The sequence below is a fragment of the Verticillium nonalfalfae genome (genome assembly GCF_003724135.2).
Source record: "Verticillium nonalfalfae strain VnAa140/NRRL 66861 chromosome Unknown scaffold_20, whole genome shotgun sequence".
NCBI classification, from domain to species: Eukaryota; Fungi; Ascomycota; class Sordariomycetes; order Glomerellales; family Plectosphaerellaceae; genus Verticillium; species Verticillium nonalfalfae.
In genome coordinates this window covers 114,119-135,163 of record NW_021167245.1, presented here as the reverse complement: position 1 = coordinate 135,163, position 21,045 = coordinate 114,119, and the positions used below count along the sequence as shown (strand labels likewise).

The 21,045-nt window shown below is 61.0% G+C and overlaps 9 protein-coding genes across 9 annotated transcripts; 3 read left to right on the top strand and 6 right to left on the bottom strand.

Annotated features, from left to right (window-relative positions):
* Positions 1–68: 68 nt before the first annotated feature.
* D7B24_003603 (uncharacterized protein) lies at positions 69–1,253 on the bottom strand (the record flags this gene model as incomplete). Its single annotated transcript, XM_028637790.1, has 1 exon — positions 69–1,253. One exon carries the CDS (start codon positions 1,251–1,253, stop codon positions 69–71), a length of 1,185 nt encoding a protein of 394 aa, XP_028497209.1.
* A 1,244-nt stretch (positions 1,254–2,497) lies between these two features.
* Positions 2,498–3,224, top strand: D7B24_003602 (uncharacterized protein; the record flags this gene model as incomplete). Its single annotated transcript, XM_028637789.1, has 2 exons — positions 2,498–2,955; positions 3,065–3,224. The coding sequence occupies 2 exons, from the start codon at positions 2,498–2,500 to the stop codon at positions 3,222–3,224; spliced, it is 618 nt and encodes a 205-aa protein (XP_028497208.1).
* A 100-nt stretch (positions 3,225–3,324) lies between these two features.
* Positions 3,325–4,617, bottom strand: TRMT12 (tRNA wybutosine-synthesizing protein 2; the record flags this gene model as incomplete). The annotated part of the gene is made up of 1 exon (XM_028637788.1): positions 3,325–4,617. One exon carries the CDS (start codon positions 4,615–4,617, stop codon positions 3,325–3,327), a length of 1,293 nt encoding a protein of 430 aa, XP_028497207.1.
* A 388-nt stretch (positions 4,618–5,005) lies between these two features.
* On the top strand, positions 5,006–5,707 carry D7B24_003600 (uncharacterized protein; the record flags this gene model as incomplete). Its single annotated transcript, XM_028637787.1, has 1 exon — positions 5,006–5,707. The coding sequence occupies one exon, from the start codon at positions 5,006–5,008 to the stop codon at positions 5,705–5,707; it is 702 nt and encodes a 233-aa protein (XP_028497206.1).
* Positions 5,708–6,102: 395 nt separating this feature from the next.
* ZPR1 (nucleolar zinc-finger protein) lies at positions 6,103–7,674 on the top strand (the record flags this gene model as incomplete). Its single annotated transcript, XM_028637786.1, has 2 exons — positions 6,103–6,237; positions 6,313–7,674. The coding sequence occupies 2 exons, from the start codon at positions 6,103–6,105 to the stop codon at positions 7,672–7,674; spliced, it is 1,497 nt and encodes a 498-aa protein (XP_028497205.1).
* Positions 7,675–7,949: 275 nt separating this feature from the next.
* On the bottom strand, positions 7,950–9,147 carry GRE2 (methylglyoxal reductase (NADPH-dependent) gre2; the record flags this gene model as incomplete). Its single annotated transcript, XM_028637785.1, has 3 exons — positions 7,950–8,716; positions 8,809–9,057; positions 9,126–9,147. The coding sequence occupies 3 exons, from the start codon at positions 9,145–9,147 to the stop codon at positions 7,950–7,952; spliced, it is 1,038 nt and encodes a 345-aa protein (XP_028497204.1).
* Positions 9,148–10,221: 1,074 nt separating this feature from the next.
* On the bottom strand, positions 10,222–11,365 carry D7B24_003597 (uncharacterized protein; the record flags this gene model as incomplete). Its single annotated transcript, XM_028637784.1, has 4 exons — positions 10,222–10,642; positions 10,720–10,794; positions 10,862–11,095; positions 11,154–11,365. 4 exons carry the CDS (start codon positions 11,363–11,365, stop codon positions 10,222–10,224), a joined length of 942 nt encoding a protein of 313 aa, XP_028497203.1.
* Positions 11,366–13,032: 1,667 nt separating this feature from the next.
* On the bottom strand, positions 13,033–15,343 carry D7B24_003596 (uncharacterized protein; the record flags this gene model as incomplete). Its single annotated transcript, XM_028637783.1, has 2 exons — positions 13,033–13,449; positions 13,526–15,343. The coding sequence occupies 2 exons, from the start codon at positions 15,341–15,343 to the stop codon at positions 13,033–13,035; spliced, it is 2,235 nt and encodes a 744-aa protein (XP_028497202.1).
* A 2,731-nt stretch (positions 15,344–18,074) lies between these two features.
* On the bottom strand, positions 18,075–19,661 carry D7B24_003595 (uncharacterized protein; the record flags this gene model as incomplete). The annotated part of the gene is made up of 4 exons (XM_028637782.1): positions 18,075–19,113; positions 19,178–19,257; positions 19,310–19,501; positions 19,587–19,661. The coding sequence occupies 4 exons, from the start codon at positions 19,659–19,661 to the stop codon at positions 18,075–18,077; spliced, it is 1,386 nt and encodes a 461-aa protein (XP_028497201.1).
* Positions 19,662–21,045: the final 1,384 nt, after the last annotated feature.

Sequence of the window (21,045 nt, the reverse complement as noted above, 5' to 3'; positions counted from 1 at the left end):
GAAGTCTTTATTTATAGTCTTTTTTTAGTCTTTATTTATCGTCTATTTTTAGTCTTTATTTATCGTCATCAGTCTACGTCCATGCCATCCTGTGCCGTGCCCTCCGCCCGCTCGATCCGTTGCAGGACGCCCTCCTTCCACAGGCGGTAGTCGAGGCGTCTGCCCTCGCTGAGGTACTCGTACCTGTCCTGGAACATGGTGTCGGCGCGGCGTATCGTCATCTTCGTGAGCCGCGCGGCGTCTTCCTCGCCGCCGGCCTCGTGCGTGTCGGCGTCGTCTGCCTGCGCCTCGTCGAAGGCGCCGCTGGCATAGAGGTCGCGGATGCCGACGTACCAATCCTCCTGCAAAAATGCCCGGCGCGTGACCTCGTCCGTGACGGCGATAAAGTCGCGCCGCCGCAGCGCCTGCCAGCCGGCCCAGGCGTCGTCGTCCTCGTCGAGGCCCCGGCCGCCGCCGACGACGAGCTCCTGCCGCGCCCGCGTCAGCAGGGCCAGGACCTCGGCGCGCACGGGCAGGTAGTTCGCCTCGGTGATGGGCTCGCCGGTGCGCAGCACGCGCAGCTGCTGGACGACGAAGAAGTAAAAGGCGGCGACGAGGCCCGTCAGGTTGGCGAGGACCCAGGGGTCGCGCGTGCGGCGGCCGCCCGGCGCGACGGCGCGCTCCATGCCGGCGAGCAGCGTCGGCGCGAGGCGGGGGTGGCCCGAGGCGCGGCAGAGGAAGCGGATCGTCGGGCGGATCCACGGGTGCAGGGCCGCCGTGTCGACGGGCGGGACGGCCCTGCCTGTGGATTTGGTAGGGGTGGCGGCGGCGGCGGCGCGGAAGGGCGCGAGGGTCGTCTCTTTGCTGGGCGTCGTCCTCGACGGCAGCGGGCGGCCCGAGGCCGTCGTCGTCGTCGTCGTGTCGGCGTGGGCGTGGCGTGGGCGCGGCGTGGCGTGCCTGTTCTTGGCTGGCGTGCGGGCCGTGACGTTGTGCGGCAGGATGTTGTCGAGGTGGGCGTAGAGGCGCTGGTAGATGCGCGGCGGGATGGGCGGGCGCGAGTGGATGGGCGGCAGGTCGAGGGTGATCTTGAGGCGGTCGCAGGCGATGTGGCAGCAGGCGTGGAGGCGGGCGACCTCCTCCTCGGCCTTGAGGGTGCTGGCTCTGTGGCGGGACTGGGCGAGGAGGGCGCTGGCGAGTTCGACGAGGGGGGGCGGCAGGTCGGTGGCGTGGGTCGGCATGAGCTGGAGCAGCGCCTGCTCTATGGAGCGGCTCATTGTGTGCTGTGCTCGATGGCGGGGCGTGTGTGCTGATGGCGGGCGTGTGTGCTGATGGCGGGCTTGTGGTTGTGGTGGTTGTGGTGGTTGTGGTGGTTGTGGTGTTTTGTCGAGGTTGTCGAGGCTGAGGTTACTAGGGAGCTTGGATCTTGGTGCATGGCAGGGACGCTACCTTCGATACCTAGGTACCTACCCAGGCATCGAAGTACGTGACAGTGCACGGCTGCCTGCCTGGGTACCTAGCTCGGCGCGCGGTAGGTACGAGGTACTGACCGCTGCTACAAGCTTCGACCACAGGCGCCTTGGGCAAGATACCTTACCCTACCTAGGTAGGTAGGTAGGTAGCTTGTGACCTGATCATGGACCCGCTGGCCTGACTTGACACGATGGACCCGGCACGCCTCGGCAGAGAGGTGAGCTCCGTTGGGTTTGTGCTGGGTGACCATTGACCTGCCTGACATGCCTGACCTGACCTGACCCGACTATTGGGTCTGGAGTTGACCTGGCTGGACCCATGGCTTGATCGACCACGCCTGTCGGGGCATCGAGTTCGCTGGCTGCCGAATGTCGGGGGGGCACTGATGCCGATTTCTGTTCTCGATTGGCGCAAGGTCAGCCAAAGCGGACCCCATGGTCTGTCAGGTCAACTGTCTGCAGCAATGGTTGGCTTCCTTCAGTATGGTACATCGAAACCTCGGGATACAACTAGTATTGTTGTGGGTAGCAGAGCAAATAATTTTCTTTTTAAAAAAAAAAACCAAGCCAATTTGAGCTCTGGGCAATGATCAGATCATGCCAGTCCAGGCCGGGCCACATGGTCTGCAGCAATGGGACGCACGATGCTGAGAGCGCTGGAGAGCGCGGGACAGCTGCCTCACGTCAGTCAGGCAGGTCAGGCAGGTCAATGGTCACAGCACAAACACGGACGTCGGCGCCTACCAATGCCGATGCACAGCCCCTGGCGCCTGCCCCTGACGCCCCTAATGCACGCCAACGCGCCCCTGAAATGGGAAGTGCGTATCCTGCATTCGCGATGCCTCGCAGCACATTCCGTCCGAGCTCCAAACAACGCCAACCATCGTGTCTCCCGAATCCCCTGCGCCAAGGCACCCTCTCCTCAGCCCTGCCACGTTTTCCTTCTGTTGTCTGCCGTGTCTCTCCCTCCCCTCTTCTGTCCGCGCCCTCCTCCTCTCTTCTGCCCGCGCCCCTCCTCCTCTCGGCCATCTCTGCCATCGCCGCCCACGATGCAGCACCACCTCCGCCTCGCCGCCGCCGCCGCAGCAGCCACGGCCCTCGCCGGCACGGCCCTCGCCCACGGCGACCACGCGCGCCAGGCGCCCCTCGTCGCCGCCGACGCCGACTGGATGACGCGCCACATGGCCGAGGAGCACCACATGAACGCCTGGGACGCCGCCTCCTTCTTCGCCCTGCACGACTACAACGGCGACGGCCTCTGGCACGTCGACGAGATGCAGCGCACCTACGGCCTCATGGACGAGTCCAACAGCCGCCTCGCCCCGGCCGAGCGCGACGACGTCACCCGCCGGCTGCTCGCCCTGCTCGACGCCGACGCCGACGGCACCGTCACGAGGGCCGAGTGGGACGCCTTCATCGACGCCGGCAAGACGCTGCCCGACCTCGGCACGGGGCCCGGCCACCACGGCGACGCCGAGTACGAGTATGAGATTCACCACTGGGAGAAGTATGTTTTTTTTTTCTCTTTTCTTCTTTTCCTCTTTTCCCTTTTTTTCGGTTGATGATTGTCTTTCGCCTTGGCTCCTCGCTTGCTCTTGCCTTGCTGACCCCCGTAGATACCACGACGAAAACACAAAGCTCGAGGACCTCACCCACCCCGAAGACATTGAGCACTTTAAGAAGCACGACGACATGGAGGACGAGGCCGAGAGGATAGAGAGGCTCAACAAGATGGCCATTGTCGAGGCCAACATTCCCTCCAAATTTCGGAGGTAGACGTGACGGCAGACGAAGGACGGCAGACGAAGGACGGCAGACGAAGGACGGCAGACGAAGGACGGCAGGAACAGAGAGGACGAGCGACGACCAAGTGTACTCATGTACGTTTTGTAAGAATACACACATCAAAGACGCAGTGCCACACGTCGGGCGCGTACGTCTTGACGAGCTCCACGTGCTCGACCCGCGCCTCGCGCGCCGTGACGCCCTCGCCCGCGGCGCCCCCCTCGTCCCGCACCCAGCCGTCGAACCGGCTCTGTATGTCGGCGCGCCGTGCCTCAATGGCCCCCGTGGCGACATTGTCGTGCAGGTGCAGCCAGCTCGCCGGCGCCGCGCCCCGCGCCACAATCTCCCAGCACGGCCGCCACGTCGCCTCGCTCGTCGGCAGCAGCCCGCAGTTGATGTGCAGCACGTCGAGGGCGTCTCGCGACCGCCACGCCGCGATCCGCCGCGCCGCCTCGCCGTTGTCCTCGAGGAACACGACGATCCTCGCCCCCGCCGGCACGAGCTCCCGCGTCGGTCGCAGCAGGTCGTGGCCGCGCGCCACGTGCACGTCGCCCCAGCCGTTGGCCACGGCGCCGCGCCGCAGCGCCTCGACGCTCCAGGGGTTGAGCTCCCAGCAGAGGACGCGCATGCCGAGCCGGGCGTACGAAAAGGTGAAGTAGCCGATGCCCGCGTACATGTCGACGGCCCACGGCGCCGCTGCCGTCGAGCCCGTGCCCGAAGGAAGCGAGACGGAGGCGCGGTGGGGAAAAGCCGCCGTGGCGGTCTCGTCGTGAAAGGCGAGGAGGCGGGCCTTTTCCTTGACGTTGCCCCTGCTGAACATGGTCCAGCGTGGGGCCCACGTCTGCCAGATGCCGTTCTGCTTGGTCGAAACCCAGAACGCCCGCGCAAAGTCGTCGTGCGAGGGCAGGCCGCTGGGCGACGTCGCGGGGCCAAAGTCGCCGTACAGCATCCGCAGCCCGCTTGGCGACCTGAGAATGTTGTCGCTGCTGGGGTCGCCTGGCGCGTCGGACGCGACGAGCGGCGGGATGCCTTGATTGGCCGCCAGGTGCGTCAGAGGGGCTTTTTGCTTCTTGGAGAGTTCCCGCAGCAGGGCGTGCCACAGATCGTTGACGTGCGCCGGGCCCAGTGCAGAATGGGAGAGGAGAGCCTGCCATGATGGGCTGTCGAAGCTCCCGCTGGGGAGGAGCACCATGGGTTCATAGATGGTGAAACGCTTGGGTGCTGACAAGAGCAGACCCTCGGCGTCAAGACCGTCGAGTGCCGCCGCCGACGCGGGTGGTAGAGTCGCCAGCCATTGCTGGATGGCGACGGTGATGGGGTTTGCAGGCTTCGGTTTGGGGGGTCTGATCTTTTTGGGATCACCCTTCGCGTCCCTCATCGACATTGGAGGGGATCAAACCGCGACGGGTCGTTCATGGGCCTCAGTGACCAGCCCTGTGTTCGTCGTCAAGGCAGGCCATGGGAGCTGGAGGCTCTGCATGAGGTTTGTCGGTGGGGTGGCCGTGGCCGTGGCCGTGGTGGGGTTGGATGCGAGGTAAGGTACACAGGTACCTAGGTAGGTAGGTAGGTAGGTAGGTACCTACCTAGGTTAGGTACCTAGTCAATTGAGCAGTGGCAGCTGGCTGGCGTGAGCGGCAGGGGGTCAGCGAGTGGTCCTTGCTCAAGCTCGACCGCCTGCCTCAAGACCCTTCTGCTTCAAGAACCTTTCCGGCCTCACAGAGCGCTTCCGCCCCTTTCGGACGGCAAACCATCCCGGCATCAAAGGCCCTGCGATGGAAGCACCATCCTCGAGAGCACTCCCGACAAGGGACAGAGTGCCCATGACGGAGCACATGACCTTTCTCAGCGACGCCGCCCACCTCCTACGCGCGACGGCACCCGAGACGTCAGCATGGCTCATGAGCCGCAGCCACGAGCTCTCCCTCAGTGAAGGCCTCCAGCAGACCGACGTCCAACGCCAGCGTGCCTGCGCCGCCTGTGGACTCATCATGATCCCCGGCATGGGCAGCAGTGTCAAGATGGAGACGGACAGAACGAACCCCAAACGTCATGGGTCCGGCAACAAGGCAGACAGGAAGCGTAACACCAAGGTTACAGGATTGAGAAAGGTCCTGCAGTGTGGCCACTGCATGGAGAAGACGGTCATCAAGCTGGAGCCGCCCCCATCGGCCAACAGGAGCAGGAAACAGCTCAGACAACAGAAGACGTGGGCGGCAACTGAGACGCAGGCTCATGAGGCTACCGGTGCTGTGAAGGCTGGTGCAGTGAAGACTGGTGCAGTGAAGAATGGTGGCAGTGCGTCCACGGCAAGCAGCAAGGCCTCGACACCGACGCCGACATCGTCGTCGGCCAACGCCAGCAGCAAGAAAAGGGCCAAGAGTCGCAAGGCAGGCCTGCAGGCACTGCTGGACCAGAACAAGAACGCCAAAGGGTCGCGCAGTCTCAGCCTGGCCGACTTTTCCATGAAGAGATGATGACGAGGTACCTCGACACCCATCGAACGTGGAGCAGTACTTGGACTCGAATCTTCTCGAAGCCCCCCCAACCCCCCCCCGGGCGGCGCTGACTGACAGAGCCAGCACGCCCCACACCAACCCACCAGAAAGAATGCGGCCCTGCGTCACAGTCACAGGCAATGGAGGGGTTCTGTTGCCCCTCCAGAAAAATCAGTTCGCCCAAGTCGCGCGCGCCGCTGATTTGCGATAAGACCCCCGCCATTTATCATCACTTCTGAATACCTTGAACAAGACGCAGTCACCTTGGGCCACCACTAGAGTATTCCCATTTTTCTTTCCTCTAACGGCTGTTTTCTGGTATCGTTTGAATCGCAAACCCTCACATATTCTTGTCCCACGCAAAAATCGCAACCATGGCCGCCCCCGACAGCAAGGTCACTCCCAACGAGTTCTTTCAGAACATCGGCCAGCAAGTCGACAACAGCAGCGAGGAGGAGCACAAGCTGGTCGAGGAGATTGAGTCTCTCTGCATGAACTGCCACGAAAATGTGAGCAACCCCTCTGCGGCCTCCCCTTCCGCTTGCTTCCGACAATGAAAGGTAGTGACTGACACATTCTCCCAGGGCGTCACCCGCATGCTCCTCACATCGATCCCCTACTTCCGCGAAGTCATCATCATGTCCTTTGCCTGCGAACACTGCGGCCTCCAGAACAACGAGGTCCAGCCTGCCGGCACTGTCCAGCCCAAGGGCACATACTACGAGCTGCGCCTGACCGACATGGCCGACTTTGCCCGCCAGGTCGTCAAGTCGGATACGGCCACCGTCAAGTTCACCGAGCTCGACCTCGAGGTCCCGTCCGGCAAGGGACAGCTCACCAACGTTGAAGGCCTGCTGTCGACCGTCATTGACGATCTCGAGTTTGGCCAGGAAGCCCGCAAGCAGCAGGCACCAGACGTCGCCGAAAAGGTGGGCGAGGTCATCGCGAAGGGCCGCGCCATGCTCGCCGGCTCCTCCTTCCCCTTCCGTGTAACCGTCGACGACCCCGCTGGCAACTCCTTCATCACCCCCGACCTCAAGGATGGCGTCGGCAAGTGGGAGAAGCACGAGTTCCTCCGAACGGCCGAGCAGAACGAGGCCCTCGGCCTCTCCGGCGAGAGCACCAACAATGCCAACGCCGACGCCACCATGCTCGACCCCAACCCCGCGCTCGATGCCGACGGCAACATCATCCCCAACGAGGTCTACAGCTTCCCCGCCAGCTGCCCTGGCTGCATGCAGCCCTGCACGACGCACATGAAGATGGTGGACATTCCTCACTTCAAGCAGGTTGTCCTCATGTCCACCGTATGCGATGCCTGCGGCTACCGCTCCAACGACGTCAAGACGGGCGGCGAGATTCCCGAACAGGGCGAGAAGATCACCATTGCCGTCCGCGACACGACGGATCTGGCGCGCGACATTCTCAAGTCGGAGAGCTGCGCCCTCGAGTGCCCCGAGCTCGGCCTCTCGGTCAACCCCGGCACGCTCGGCGGCCGCTTCACGACCATCGAGGGCCTCCTGACGCAGGTTCGCAACGATCTCCACAACCAGATCTTCCAGGCCAACGGCAACAGCGGCGGCGGCGACTCGGCCGTGCCGGACGAGAAGGAAAAGTGGACGGCCTTTTTCGACGGCCTCGACGTCGCCATCCGCGGCGAGAAGCCCTTCACCGTCATCCTGTCCGACCCGCTGGCGAGCAGCTACGTGCAGTCGCTCGTCGACCCGCCGGCGACCGACCCCCAGATCACGCGCGAGATGTACGAGCGCACCGAGGAGGAGATGGAGGACCTCGGCCTCAACGACATGAAGGTAGAGAACTACGAGGAGAAGGCGGCCGAGATCGAGGCCGGCGACAAGCCTGAGGAGAAGACGGCCGAGCAGCTGCAGCACGAGCAGAAGAACGGCGAGCTCATGGACCAGCTGATCGACGCCAACCGGAGGTAGCGTGTGGGCGCAGCACGTGAATGACGACTGATGACTGGAACGGGCACGGTGGATTAGGGAGGTGATCAAAAGCGGCAGTGATTTATACCAGAGGAACGAGGCGGTGGCAGCGATGGTGAGGATGTTTAGACATGTCAGGGGTCCGTACATAATTTGGCCCTCGAAAGGCCCTCAAGAAAGAGAAATGGAAGGTGCAGTGCTATGCATGCCGCAGTATTATGCATGCCCACTATCACGACTCCATTGTCGTACCGCTCATCTACCACGCAGCGCATCTACAGCGTCTTCCACGCAGGCAGGCTCTGCAGCTGCTTCACCGAGTCGACGATGCTCTTCTCGAGCCCGATCCACTGGATGCCCAGAACCTCGTTCGTCGCCGCGTTGTCGTAGCCGTACACCTTGTCCTTGGGCGGGAACTCGCCGCCCTCGACGTCGGGGCCGGGCAGCCTGTCGGCGAGCTCGGGGAAGTTCTCCCGCACGACCGTCGCGATCTCGCGGTTGGAGAACCAGCCGGCCGTCGTGAAGAGGCGGCGGCCGGCGGCGGCGGGGGTCTCGAGCGCGCGCAGGTGGGCGGCGGCGCAGTCGCGGACGTCGACCCACAGCACGGCGGCGCCCGTGTCGGCGACGCGGGTCTTCCAGTCCCCGCGCAGCAGCTGGACGAGGCGCTCGTTGGACGTGTTGATGGCGTCGAGGCGCGCGAGGTGGGCGCCGACGGGGCCGAGGACGAGCGGCGGGCAGATGGTGACGAGGTCAAAGGCGGGCGCGGCGGCGGCGACAAAGTCCCAGGCCGCGCGCTCGGCGAGTTTCTTGGAGGCGCGGTAGGCGGTCGCTTTCGACTGCGTTATGTCGGCTTCGGTGACGGGGTTCCAGTCGCGCTCGGTGAAGATCTTGGTCGGGTCCGTGACGCGGGCCTCGTCGATGATGGAGGCGAACGAGGACGTGATGACGACGCGCTTGACGCCGGGGGCCGAGCGGTGGAGGGCTTGGAGGATGGCCGTCGTGCCGATGACGGCCGGGTCGACGAGGTCCTTCTTCGGGTCGGCTGTTGCCGCGTCAGCAGAGGGCGCGCGTCAAGGAGAAAGGGGGGGGGGGCAAGCAGAGGGGCTTCCGAGGAGGAGGAGAGGGCAGACGGACTAAAGTTAAAGTGGAATGGCGACGCCGTGTGCAGCACAGCCTCGAGCCCCGGCGTCTTGACGACCTCGTCAAACGCATCCTCGCGGGCAATGTCCGGCACAATGGCGACCGTCAGGCGTCCCGCGGCCAGGTCTTTGTGGTCGTCGCGGATCTTCTGCGCCTTGTCCTCGGAGCGCACCGTCACGACAGCATCATGACCTTGCTCGATGAGCTGCTCGAGGACGTGGCCGCCGATGAAGCCGGAGCCGCCTGGGAGTCTCGTCAGCGGTGGTTGGTCTGGCAAGGTTGCCTGGGGGTCTTGAGGGGCGCTGTCGAACCTGTGAGGAGGACCTTGACCATGGTGAGGTGATGAGACGATGGGTGATGGGTGATGGGTGATGGGTGATGGCAGTGGTGTGGCAACAACTAGGTGACTCGGTTCGCAGCTGGGTGGTCTATCAGCTGGATATGGTCGGTCAGTGAGGTAGAGTTGAATCTGGAAGCAAGTCTGTCGTCGTTCATCACGAAAGCCCCAATACACATGCCGTGCTTTCCAAACACCACCAGCTACCCCGCCTACGTGGTACATCATACGCCATCGACGTTGGGAAGAGGGGCATGATCCCTGAAAGCAAGAGCACGAATTGGCCTGCTACCCTACGAAACGTCCGTGGCAGAAAGCAAAGTGTCCAATGACAGCCATCAGGCAAGGCCCACACGTATACCAAGTTACCAAGTTACCTACCTAGGTATACAGATAGAACCACTGAGATAGGGTGGCTACAGGGCGATTATAGGGTTGTTAGCGAGAGAGGCACTGTACCCCCACACGACCTCCTCATTGGAGACCAAGTTCGACTTCGATCCGTCAGATAACCGTGCGGGACGGCATCCAGCTTCGCCCATGTCTTGCTCTATGGAAATACCGACTGTTGGCTACGGAAGTGTCAAGGAACAAGTTGATTTCCACTACGCCTGCTGATCAGGTTCCTGTACTCTGAACACGCTATCCGTGCGTGCCTCCTTACCAGGCACCTGCATGCCTCCTTACAAACACCACTCATGATGGAGAACCCGGTGGTGGTCTTTTGAACAGTTCCAGATTCGGAAAGCCAGATAGCCTGCCTGCCCAGTTGAATTGTGGTTCTCCATTCGAAGGGACAGGTTGAGGCAAAGAGGCTATTACCGGAATCGAGGGCAACACGTTCGGGCGAGGGAGGGGTTCGGAGCATGCAGAGGCAGGCTACCGACCGAGCCTCACGGTATTTGAGGTATACAGAGACGACTGTTAGGCTGCATGTCGCAAGGCTACCTCGGTGTTCTCTATATCTCTTGCACACGGACACAGACCCATATGCCCTACACGTTTCTCTGCCTTGAACACAGGCAGCGCGACCGCATTCGACGTGAAATGAGGACCGAAACCAGCAGAGGTCAACGGAACATGGCCTCTTCAAAATAATGCTGAAACCTGGACAGGTCCCGATACGGCTTGACCTTGCCTTCCACAACAAGCTCATCCAGGGTGGCCTTCCGGTACCCAGGCACATCATAAACGTCGCTGCCCAGCATGCTCGTCAACTCGCCCGTGCCCCACAGCTTCCGGTAGAACCAGGCCGGGGCGATGTAGGAGAGCTCAGACGGCGAGGCGAGGTGCGCGTTGAAGTCCGCCACGGCCTTTTCGACGGGTTGGTTGAAAATCACGGGCGCCTTGCCGTGCTTCTTCTCGAGCGCCGCCGCAATCTCTTCGCCTGTGGGCGCGAGCTCGACGAGACCGATGGCTCGGTTGCTGACGTCCGACACGGGGCCGGTGGTGAAGAGAGAGACGTATGCGGCGGCCACGTAGTCCGCCGTGCTACAGGCAAGACGTTGATCAGCCCATGTTCGCGAGAGGGACCTCCCAAGGACAGAAAGCTCGGAGCTGCCACTCACCACATGCCGGCCTTTTCCCTGGCCGCGTTGCCAGTGTAGAGAAGCCTGTTGCCTTTGATGTCGATCCCCATGACGCTACAGGGTTCCCATCATGTCAGCGAGAACGTCAAGGACGCAAACGAAGCCCCCGTCGTGTGCTCACATGGACCCGAGGGTGAACTCGGCAAAATCTGCGATGAGGATGACCGTCAGAGGGATGCCCGCCTGTCTGGCGCGCTCCTGGACGTCCTCTTTCATCCTGAGGAGAGGAATCTTCATCCCTTCGGCGCCATAGCGAAGACCTAGGTCGGACGGCACGAACAGCTTGACCTTGGTCCGAGGGATAGCCTTCACAAAGCCAAACTCGTTGCTGACGCCCTTGTCCCCTACGAGAGAACTAGTGGCCTCTTAGCAAACGTTTCCCTCCCGTGAACGTCGGACTCTTTGCCACGTACATCACAACGTCAATGTCCTGCAGGGCCGCGGCCAGAGCATCCTCGTCGAGGGGATCCACCTCGATCGTACGTACACCTGCCGGGATGCTGGAACATTCTGAGCCGGGACGATACAAGACCGTGACGGGTGCGCCAGAGGCAATGAGCGCTGCGACGATCGTAGCACTGAACAGCCCGCGGTGACCGTGGACGGCAATTCGGTTGAAAGACATGATGGAGCGTAAAGTGATATGATGTGCAAGATACAGAGAGAAAGAGAGAGAGACTGGTTTGTCGTAGGAGCTGACTGGTAGAACGAGGCGATATCGAAGCGACCTGATCGTACACCTACTTATACCAGAAGACCTTGCAGACGCACGTGTTCGCCATTGTCAGCATTCAACGCAAGCTCGGCGATCTCTCGACGATGTGATGCTGACAGAGTACCGCGGGACTTAATTGATTCCAGTGGATCGACGTTAGTTGTATGCGTTATTCCGTGGTGGGGATCTGTGTTGGGTTGCGACCCTTTTATGAGGGCTGCACGAGAGTTCACAATCTCCTCACAGTCCTCCATCTTCACCCTGTCGTGACCTTTGGAAAGGTGACGCTGGTTCCTTGAGATTCAGCAGGCTGAAGCTCCAGTCAACAAGAAATTGAATGGTGTCTTTGGATTCTCCCGATTCGGGTTGTACGATGGTGATTCCTGGTCGCAAAACAGAGGTTTCCTGGCAGGTCGGTGATTTCTGTGCTTTCTGTGCAGCCCACCTTGCCTCCATCCATACTTGGCACGGGCAGGGCCGTCTGCAAACAAACGACCTAACGCTGCGAGGGACGCACTGTTGAAGCGGACCTGAAAGAGCTTTGTCAGGCCTACTATGCATGCTATGCATTGAACCTTGGCAAGCACGGCTCACAGCCGAGTATACCACAACGATGGGCGAAAGATGCCGGGGCGGGTAGAACAAGAGCCGCGCGCGCCAGCCGTACATGCTGCCGGCACGTGTGTGCGGTTTTTGAATTCTCGATGCCGGGCTCATACCGCAATCGCCATCGCGGTGGGTAAGGGTAATACCTCGAGCAAGCAGCATTCGCCGTGCTGGACACTCGAAGGCTGTTGACCCCTTGAGACAGATGAGCATGGTTGTAGCGCGGGCTCGCGTTCTGGGGGTCTGAGTCATTGGTGTCTGCGTCAGGCTTGCCCATGCCCTGAAGTCATGAAGTTTTGAGCCTTTCCTTACCCTCCTTCGGTTCGGTTCGTGTCCTGCGTGTGTCCTCTCGTGCCATCATCGCAGACGTCATGCCGGCAAGGGTCGCTATCGAGTGCGCTGGTATTCGGCGACCCCTCAGGGTGAAGTACTGTACCCCCTAACCACCAGAAGCCGAAGAGCCATCATCCACGTTCGTTGCGCTCGGGTACTATGCCATCACAGTCAATATATACTGTAGTTAGAAGGCACCGTAGGCAGAAGGCAAAAGAATGGGTGAAACCGCCTTGGCTCAATGCTTGGGTACGAGTACAAACGAAAAAATATAGGAACACAAATACACTCGGCCGACTTGTCATGTGCCGACCAGAGCCCTCGCTATCTCCTCCCACGTCTTCCACAACGACTCCAAGTTGAGATGTCCTCGCTGTCAGCCTGGCTTGGCGAAAGCTCTACGACTGCGACGGCATGCTGGACGAATGGAGTTGACCGAGCTGCCCGTCGAATAACGCCCATGTCGAACGCTTTCCCAACTTTTGCTTCTACATCCAGACCTGAGGATAACCAACCCCCGCTCTATGCTCGAGATTCGGTCCGGATCCGAGCCCACGGCTTGCCCTTTCTCCTTTTCTGCCGGGCTCTGACGGTTGGGCCACCAGACACCAAAAAAAACGAGGCATCACGCTTCGCGCTCATGCTGTCGGTGGCGGCGCCGGCGGCGCCGGTCCCGAGGGCCCCTCCTCGGGCCCCAGTGCTGGTGGCGCCACGAGAGGGTCGCTCGCCGGGACGACCATCGGGCCCTTGGGCGAGGGCGTGCGGTCCGTCAGCTTGTCGCCACGGATGACCTTCTCGACCTCCTTGAGGTCGAGCGTCTCGTACTCGACAAGTGCCTTGGCCAGGAGATCCAGTTCCTTGCGCTTCGATGTCAGGAGCGCACGTACATTCTCCTGGCCCTCCGAGATGAAGCGCTGCACCTCCTGCTCGATGAGCGCACGTGTCTCCGAACTCAACTCGCGGTACCGGCCGTTGTACTCGACGGAGCCGAGCTTGTCTGACATGCCGTACTTGGCCACCATCTGGAAGGCAATGTTGGTTGCGTTTTGCAGGTCCTATCCCCTCTTGTTAGCGCTGTCTGCGTGCGTGTGTGTGTCGCCACGACCCCTTTTGCTTCCCGGGCTCACGTACCGATGAGACGCCCGTCGTCACCTTGTCGCTGCCGTAGACAATCTCCTCGGCGAGCTTGCCGCCGAGCGACGTCTCGATGATGGCCTTGAGATCACTGTGCGTGTACGAGTACTTGTCCATCTCCGGCAGGTAGGCCGTGTGGCCGAGACTCTGGCCGCGCGGCAGAATGGTCACCTTGTACAGCTTGTTGGGGCCCTGGGCGTTGAAGTAGCCGACGAGGGCGTGGCCGGCCTCGTGGTACGCCGTCATCTCCTTCTCCTTCTCGCCAATGACCGTCTTGCGCTCGGCGCCCATGATGACCTTGTCCTTGGCCCACTCAAAGTCACGCATCGTGACGGCCGTCTCCTTGAGCCTGCTGGCGCGGACGGCGGCCTGGTTGACAATGTTCTCGAGCTCGGCACCGGACAGGCCCGAGGTGCTGGCGGCGATGGCCTCAAAGTTGATCTCGGGGGCGGCCTTGATCTTCTTGGCATGGTGCTTCAGAATGTCGATGCGACCGCGGACGTCGGGCAGCGAGACGGTGACGTGGCGATCGAAGCGGCCGGGTCGGGTCAGGGCCTTGTCGAGGGCCTCGGGGAAGTTGGTCGCGGCGATGATGATGACGCCACTGTTCTGTTCGAAGCCGTCGAGCTCGGTCAGCAGCTGGTTGAGCGTCTGCTTGACGTAGGAGGCGTCCCTGGCGTTGCGCTTGCCGCCAATGGCGTCGAGCTCGTCGATGAAGATGATGGCAGGCGACTTGCTCTTCGCCGAGGTGAAGAGATCGCGGACGCGCTTGGCACCGACGCCGACGTAGACCTCGTCAAACTCGCTGCCAGACATGTAGAAGAAGGGCACACCGGCCTCGCCGGCGACCGCACGCGCGAGGAGCGTCTTGCCCGTGCCGGGGGGGCCGACGAGGAGGATGCCCTTGGGCAGCTTGCCGCCGAGGGTGGAGAACTTGTCGGGGTTGCGCAGGAAATCGACGAGCTCCTGGAGCTCATCCTTGGCCTCGGTGGCGCCGTGAACGTCGGCAAACTTGGTCGTCTGGTTCTCGGCCCTGACCTCGCTATTGTTGGCCTTGTCGCCGGGCCGCTTGAACATGTTGAAGCCCTCGGCGATAAAGGTGACGGCGACCATGCTGAGGTAGGCGAAGAAGACGAACCAGAGGATGAATTTGGTCCAGCGGAAGAACATGCCGCCAAGAGACTCGTCGACGATGACGTAGAGGGGGCCGTCACGCGTGCCGACGGCGGCACCGGTACCCGCACCACCGGCAGCAGCACCACCGGCGGGCTGGCTGGCGACGGCCACATTGGAGCCCTGGGAACGGGCGGCGAGAGCCTGGCCCACAGCCTGCAGCTGCGCGTCGCTCAGGCCGGTCCCGGGCGTGTTGGCGTGGGCTCCGTGCGCGCCGAGGGAGGCGACGCTGTGGGCTCCGATGGCCGACTGGTTCTGCAGGGCCAGGGCCTGATGGTAGGCGGCGTTTGTCGCATCATTGTTGGCGAAGCGTCCCGAGTTGTGGCGCTCGATGACGATGGCGGGCATGTTGGCCTTGAGGAGGAGCTGATAGAATGCATTCTGCGCGGTGGCGCTGCTGGGGTTCCGGTTGGCCGCCGCTTCCCTGGCGGCCAGAAGGTTTCGTGAGACGCCGTTGGTGCCGAAGGACCGGGTCTGGAGCAGGCCGAGGGCTCTCGTCGTGGGCCCCAGGGCTCTCGTCGTGGCATTCGGTGTCGTCGTGAGTTTGAGGAGGGATCGCATGGAGGTCGGATGCGCGAGCGGGCGACGCAGCGCGAGGCTGGCGGCGCTCAGGGCGAAGACGGCCGTCGGCCGGATCGCCATGGTGAGAGCGAGGGAAGGCCAGGCGGAAGGCGGGTGTGTGTGTGGTCGGAGAAGCGGTCGGACAAATTTCTTCTTTTCCCGTGCTGTTGAAGTGCAGGATGCTCCTGTGGTATACTGTTACCAAAGTCGTGTTGATGCGGGCGGACGCATAAGTTCACCGGAGAGCCGGCATGGTGATTGTGCGGAAAGAGGCCACAATGTGGTTGAGTCAAAAGACCTGACGTGATGGCAAGTCGACGACGCATGGACGCCTTGCGCTAGCCTAGCGCCTTGTCTGTTCTGTGTTGGTGTTCAACATTCGGCAAGAAGGACCCGCTCCTACGGTCGAGGGCCGATGTTGACCCGAGCGGCCCATTCACTCTCCGTACCTCCATACCTAGGTACCTACCTACCTACCTAGGTACTGTCTGACCGGCTGACTGGCTGTCTGTCTGTCTGTCTGTCTGACTGGCCACAATGGGTGGCGGCGGGCGAATCGAAGCACCAGAATTACAGCCAATGACACACACCCACACTACTGTCGTCCCAACGTCGCCTCCCGCCTCCCGCCTCCCGCCTCGCACGCCGCATGCATCCAAGAGTGAACTCGAAGCGCCGTGCCTGCCGCCTCTGCTAATGAGAGCGAGCGGGCGAGAGATTGGATATTCTGACACGTCTACGCGCCGAGCGAGACCCCATCGTCACTCACATAAACCCTCACAGCCCTGCTCATCCGCCCCCGCGCGTTCCTCTTTCCACCGTGATTGCCTACTGTCATTCACCTACCCATCAATTTGCCCATCAGGCTGCACCTGCCTCGCCCCCATTCACCAGCACCACGGCTGCCGGTTCTTTCACATGTTGGGTGCTGGTGAATGGGGGCGAGGCAGGTGCAGCCTGATGGACCCACGGTATCACCCACACGATGACACCCTCTTCTTCCCACCTTCACAAACACCCGCCAATACACCCGAGATAGCCTCATGTCCCGTCACCGAACGACGGCCCTACAAATACATGCTCACCATCATCTCCCTCCCCCTCTCACCAACGCAACGCCTCCCTCGCGCAGGTCCCCGCTCCTCTCGCCCAGGCACTACCAACCTGCATCGGCTCGCCGTCCTGCCGAACCATCTTCAATCGACCAGAGGGCGTCGCCAACAGGAAACCCAACAGGAAACCCAACAGGAAACCTCCCCTCTCACACGCTGCCCGTCATTTCGTCCGCCTGCCCCTTGCATCTGCATGTTCGCCTGCCGACAAAGACCACCCGCCTCGCAAGGCTACCATGGCCGCGTGCGAGGGCCCGCGTTTCTATAACTACCTAGGTACCTAGGTAGGCACCTCTGCTACCTTCCTTGCATCGCCATCGCCATCGCGGCTGCACAGCAAACGGAAGTGGCAGGCCCTCACGGCCTGTCCCAACGATCACAGCCTCATATACAGAGGCACGACGGCGGCGCAAGCGACTTGGACTCGCGGGTCACTCTCTGCTGCCTCTCTTTGATATTCATTTCTTTTGACTTGATTTGTTTGCTTTCCATTGAACACATAGATCCCAGGTCCCCTCGATCGATTGCGCAGCTACTAGACTTCTCGCCCACCTCTCCCTCGCGGGAGGGATCACTACAAGTACAGATTGGCATGCCGCTGTCACCAACGCATGTCCTTTTCTCCCCGCTGCCGCCTTCTGCCCGTATTAACAATGCACCCTCCGCCTCTTTCCAGTCGTTCGTAATGGGGCCGTCAAATCTCCGCACGTCATGAGGGAAAAGGGGGGGGAAAGAGGAGCGAGGAATCACCCGATTCAGCCGCTCCGCTAAGCCCCCTCAAGTCTCCTGCGCTCTTGCGAGCATGCTTCCGTTGAGTCTCGTTGCATCGTGGGCATCCCGTTCGCTTCCTCTTCGCACTTCTCCTCGAATTCGACAACAGTAACAACAGCTCAGCCATTAAAAGAGAGGCAGCACACCAGCTCGCCCCATCAAATCATGTACACGATAAAAGAAAGGGGAAACATACAAATATGGCCCGAATCCTCAAGGATATCCAAACAGAAAAATTTCAGCGCAAAAAAAAATCAGAAGGTCCGCCCACCGTGTTTCCCAAGAGCAGATGCGGTATTAGAGGTATCGATGGACAAAAGGGAAATGAAAAGGGAAAGAGAGATCATAGGAAACGGGGGGTGCCGAGTAAGCCTCGCGGCTTTCGATCACTCCAAGGAGGGAAAGGGGAGGGAGGACGGCGGACGCGTGTCCCCTACTCTCCTCACCACATCTTTTGCCTCAAAGCAAAAATGGGACGACGCCAGCACGAGATGCAGACTGGTCAATGTCGACCACTTCGTGTCTTTTTTCTTCTTCTCTTCACAAACTGCCCGGGAAAAAAAAAGGTCAATCAAAAACATAGGCCGTCATGGCCATGGCTGTGCGACGGCCGCTCTGGTCTGTCGACAACTCGGTCCTGTGGAACCCGTGTGGTATCTCCCTTTTCAGGTATACAGCGCCTGCAACTGGAGAAATTCAAAGAAAGAGAAAGGAGACAAAGCAGGAGAGCGTAACGGCGTGTAGTTATTGGTACACATCAAGGCCATTGGTGTGAGAGGGCGGAATGACCTGCGAGGAAAGGCAAGATGTTGAGCGTCGCTCTATGGGGCGATGCTGGTAGGGAGGGTCGTGCAGGTATTTGCTCGTTTGTTTTCTTTTTGTCGTTGTCTTGTTTATTCCCATTTTGCTTCGTCAACCTTGGGTGTTCTTCACATGTTTTCGATGCGGGCACTAGGCAGCTGCATCGACGGGTCCTCGAACTCGATCTTGGGACCCCAGATATCATAGGTGCCAGAGCCAAAGGTGGGCAGCGAGCCAATGGTGGCGACCTCGACCGGCGCTTGGTAGGCCGCACCGTTCCAGTAGTCCTCGGCCACGGCCTGGGGCTGAGGCGACGGTGAGGGGTAGTGCTGGGACATCTGCTGGACCTGCTGCTGCACGGGTTGAGGCGCCTGGGCTTGAGGGGCAGGTACCTGTGTCGATACCTGCTGGGCATAGGGAACCATCTGCGGCTGGGGCTGGTGTTGCGGGGCATGCTGTTGTGCGTGCTCGACGGGTGATGCGGCGTGGAGGGCGTAAGTCGCCGTCTGAGTGGGCTGGTGCGTGTAGAAGCCTTCCTGAGCCGACGGGCTCCGACCAGAACCAGCCGAGAAGTTGCTCGGGCTGCTCTGCATGGCCTGGTGAGGTGCCGAGTAAGGGATTTCAATGGGCAGCCTCTCCACCGGTTGCCGGGGCACTTGGTACTGTGCGGGCATGGGGTTCGTGTTCATCGTCGCCACACCAGGGTTGCTCTGCTCCGTCACATAGTACGAGTGCTGCGGCATGCTCGCCGTCCTGTGCAGCATGTGCGCACCAGGGTGCTGCTGAGGGGTCTGCTCCTCGACGGGCATGCTGTGAAAGACCTGGGCGTTGTTGGATGACAGGCTATGGCGGTGGCCGTACTGGTGCTGCTGCGGCGGCTGCAGCTGTTGGTGCTGGTGGGTAGGCTGCGGAGCTTGCTGCGGCATGGGGTAGCTCATCTGTTGGCCGAAGTCGGCAAAGGACGCTGCTCGGTGCATGGCGTGCCCCTGAGGCATGCCGGAGTGGTTCACAGGCATGGCAGGCCAGTGCATGGCCGAGTGTCGGGGAGTGGAAGGGGACTCGCCGCTCTCCGAGTCGGAGGTGCAGTCATCGAGCAGTTCGTTCGAGTGCATACCACGCTGGTGGGAACGCCTCTGATGTTTGACCATGGTCGTCTTGCGGCAAAAGCTATCCAAGTGGTCAGCATCTCGTTCTACGCTTGGTTCGTTGTGACTTGACAGGCGTGCCATACCTCTTGAGACAGCCGTCGTGGGCGCACTTGTACGGGCGTTTACCCGTGTGAATTCGTCGATGCCTCGCCAGACTCGAAGACTGGTACATGTCAGTTGCGGGCCACTTGGAGAAGGAGAGGAGGGCCACTCACGTCGGAGAACCTCTTGCCGCATCCAATGTGTTGGCATTGGTGAGGCTTCTCCCCCGTGTGGGTGCGGATGTGGACGGTCAGGGCGCTTCGCTGGATGAAGGACTTGCCGCAGCCGGGTGTCGCACACGAATACGGGCGCTCGTTGGTGTGAATGCGGTAGTGTCGTTGCAAGTCAGACTTGCGGTTGAAGCTCTGCCGAGTCAACATGTCAGTGGCATGGTCCCCAGCGGAACGTCGCGGACCCAGCGGCCGAGAGCGTCCGAGCAGGCAAGCATACCTTGTTGCATGACTGCCAGTCGCACTGGAAAGGGCGAGCGGTAGGCTCGTTCTCGACAAGCTCCATGAGTTCCATTTCTTCACGTTTCGTGCTGTGAGATCAGGAATATGTTGTGAATATGGTGCTGGAGACGGAGGGCAAGTGCGTCCTGGTGTGTGAAAGTGAGGAGCAAGGATGAATGCGGCGGGTTCTCGGGAGGTCAAGCGGAAGGGTTGCCTGTCCTGACAGTGGTATCCCTGGCTCGTATGGGTATGTGCGCGGCAGAAGTTCAATGCGGTCAATGCAGACGGGGGGGTCGCAGCTCGTTCGCGAAACAATGTCGTCGACGACAGGAAGGAGCCGGAAGTGGGATCAAAGATGAGAATGCGGCGTCCAGCGCAGTAATTGGCGGACACGCGATTATCTGACGAGGCGTGCAGACGGCGACGTGGTCAGAGAAGAGGACGGGCGAGATATGATCGGTTGGTGGAAGGTGATGGGGAGGATAAGAATGGGACGATGGGTCAAGCAAGGCTCACCACCTCTATTAGTGTAGGGGGAGGGAAGTAGAGTCAAGAGACAAGAAATATTGAAGAGGTATGCTGGAACAGATCAGTCAAAGAGATCATGAACGTTCGAGCTGATCGGGTCAGGGCAGAAGCAGGTCAGGTTCATAGCGGGTGGGAAGGGTCCTCTTTAAGACAAGGTCAGATGTGTGTGTGAACGTACCGGAGGTGAGAGGGTCCGTGGCACTCAGGTACGTGACTGACAAAAACTCCGGTCTGCGAGGATCAGCCACACAGGTAGCTGCTGGATGCGTCACGAGTGGTCAAGCGGCCAAACTGGTGGACGGTGGGACTTTTGGGCTGATGTTTACAGAACAGGGCAAGACTACCTCCTCCTGCGTGCAGCAGATGGCAAGATGGCGAAGCGGCGGGCGGGGGATGGACCAAGGTTGTCCTTGCCTGCCGTGTCTTGTTTCGAGGTCTGAGTGTCGAGGACCGGCGTGTGTTAGGTTCCGGGGACTGCAGATGCAGACAATGGGCGGCCACGCGGGAACGGCAAGGCGATCGACGAAGTCCAGTGCGCTCAGGCACGGGGGCGAACTAGGCTGACGGATCTCGACGATTGGCGTCTCTCAGGGTCTGAGGTCCGAGGGATGAAGTCGTCTCTGCTTTTTTGGGGCCGTCTTCCTAGCTTCTTTACCTCTTTTCGTCCGTCTCGTGCGAGGTGCACGGAGCTTCACAAGGCCCACGACTAGATGTCCACCGACAAGCTAGGCTTCAACAGAACGAATCGTGAGGTTCACCTGAGTGGGGGTGGAGTTCAAGCCGGAATCTCCTGGCTGCTCGTGTCGTGATGGCGCTTGTCCTGGGTCGGGCTACGGACGTGCTCGTGGTTTGCGTCTAGAGGTTTGACGATGAGTTGTTGATCCGATGTTGGCCAAACAGGAGAACGAGATGAGAGAAACGGAAGGTCG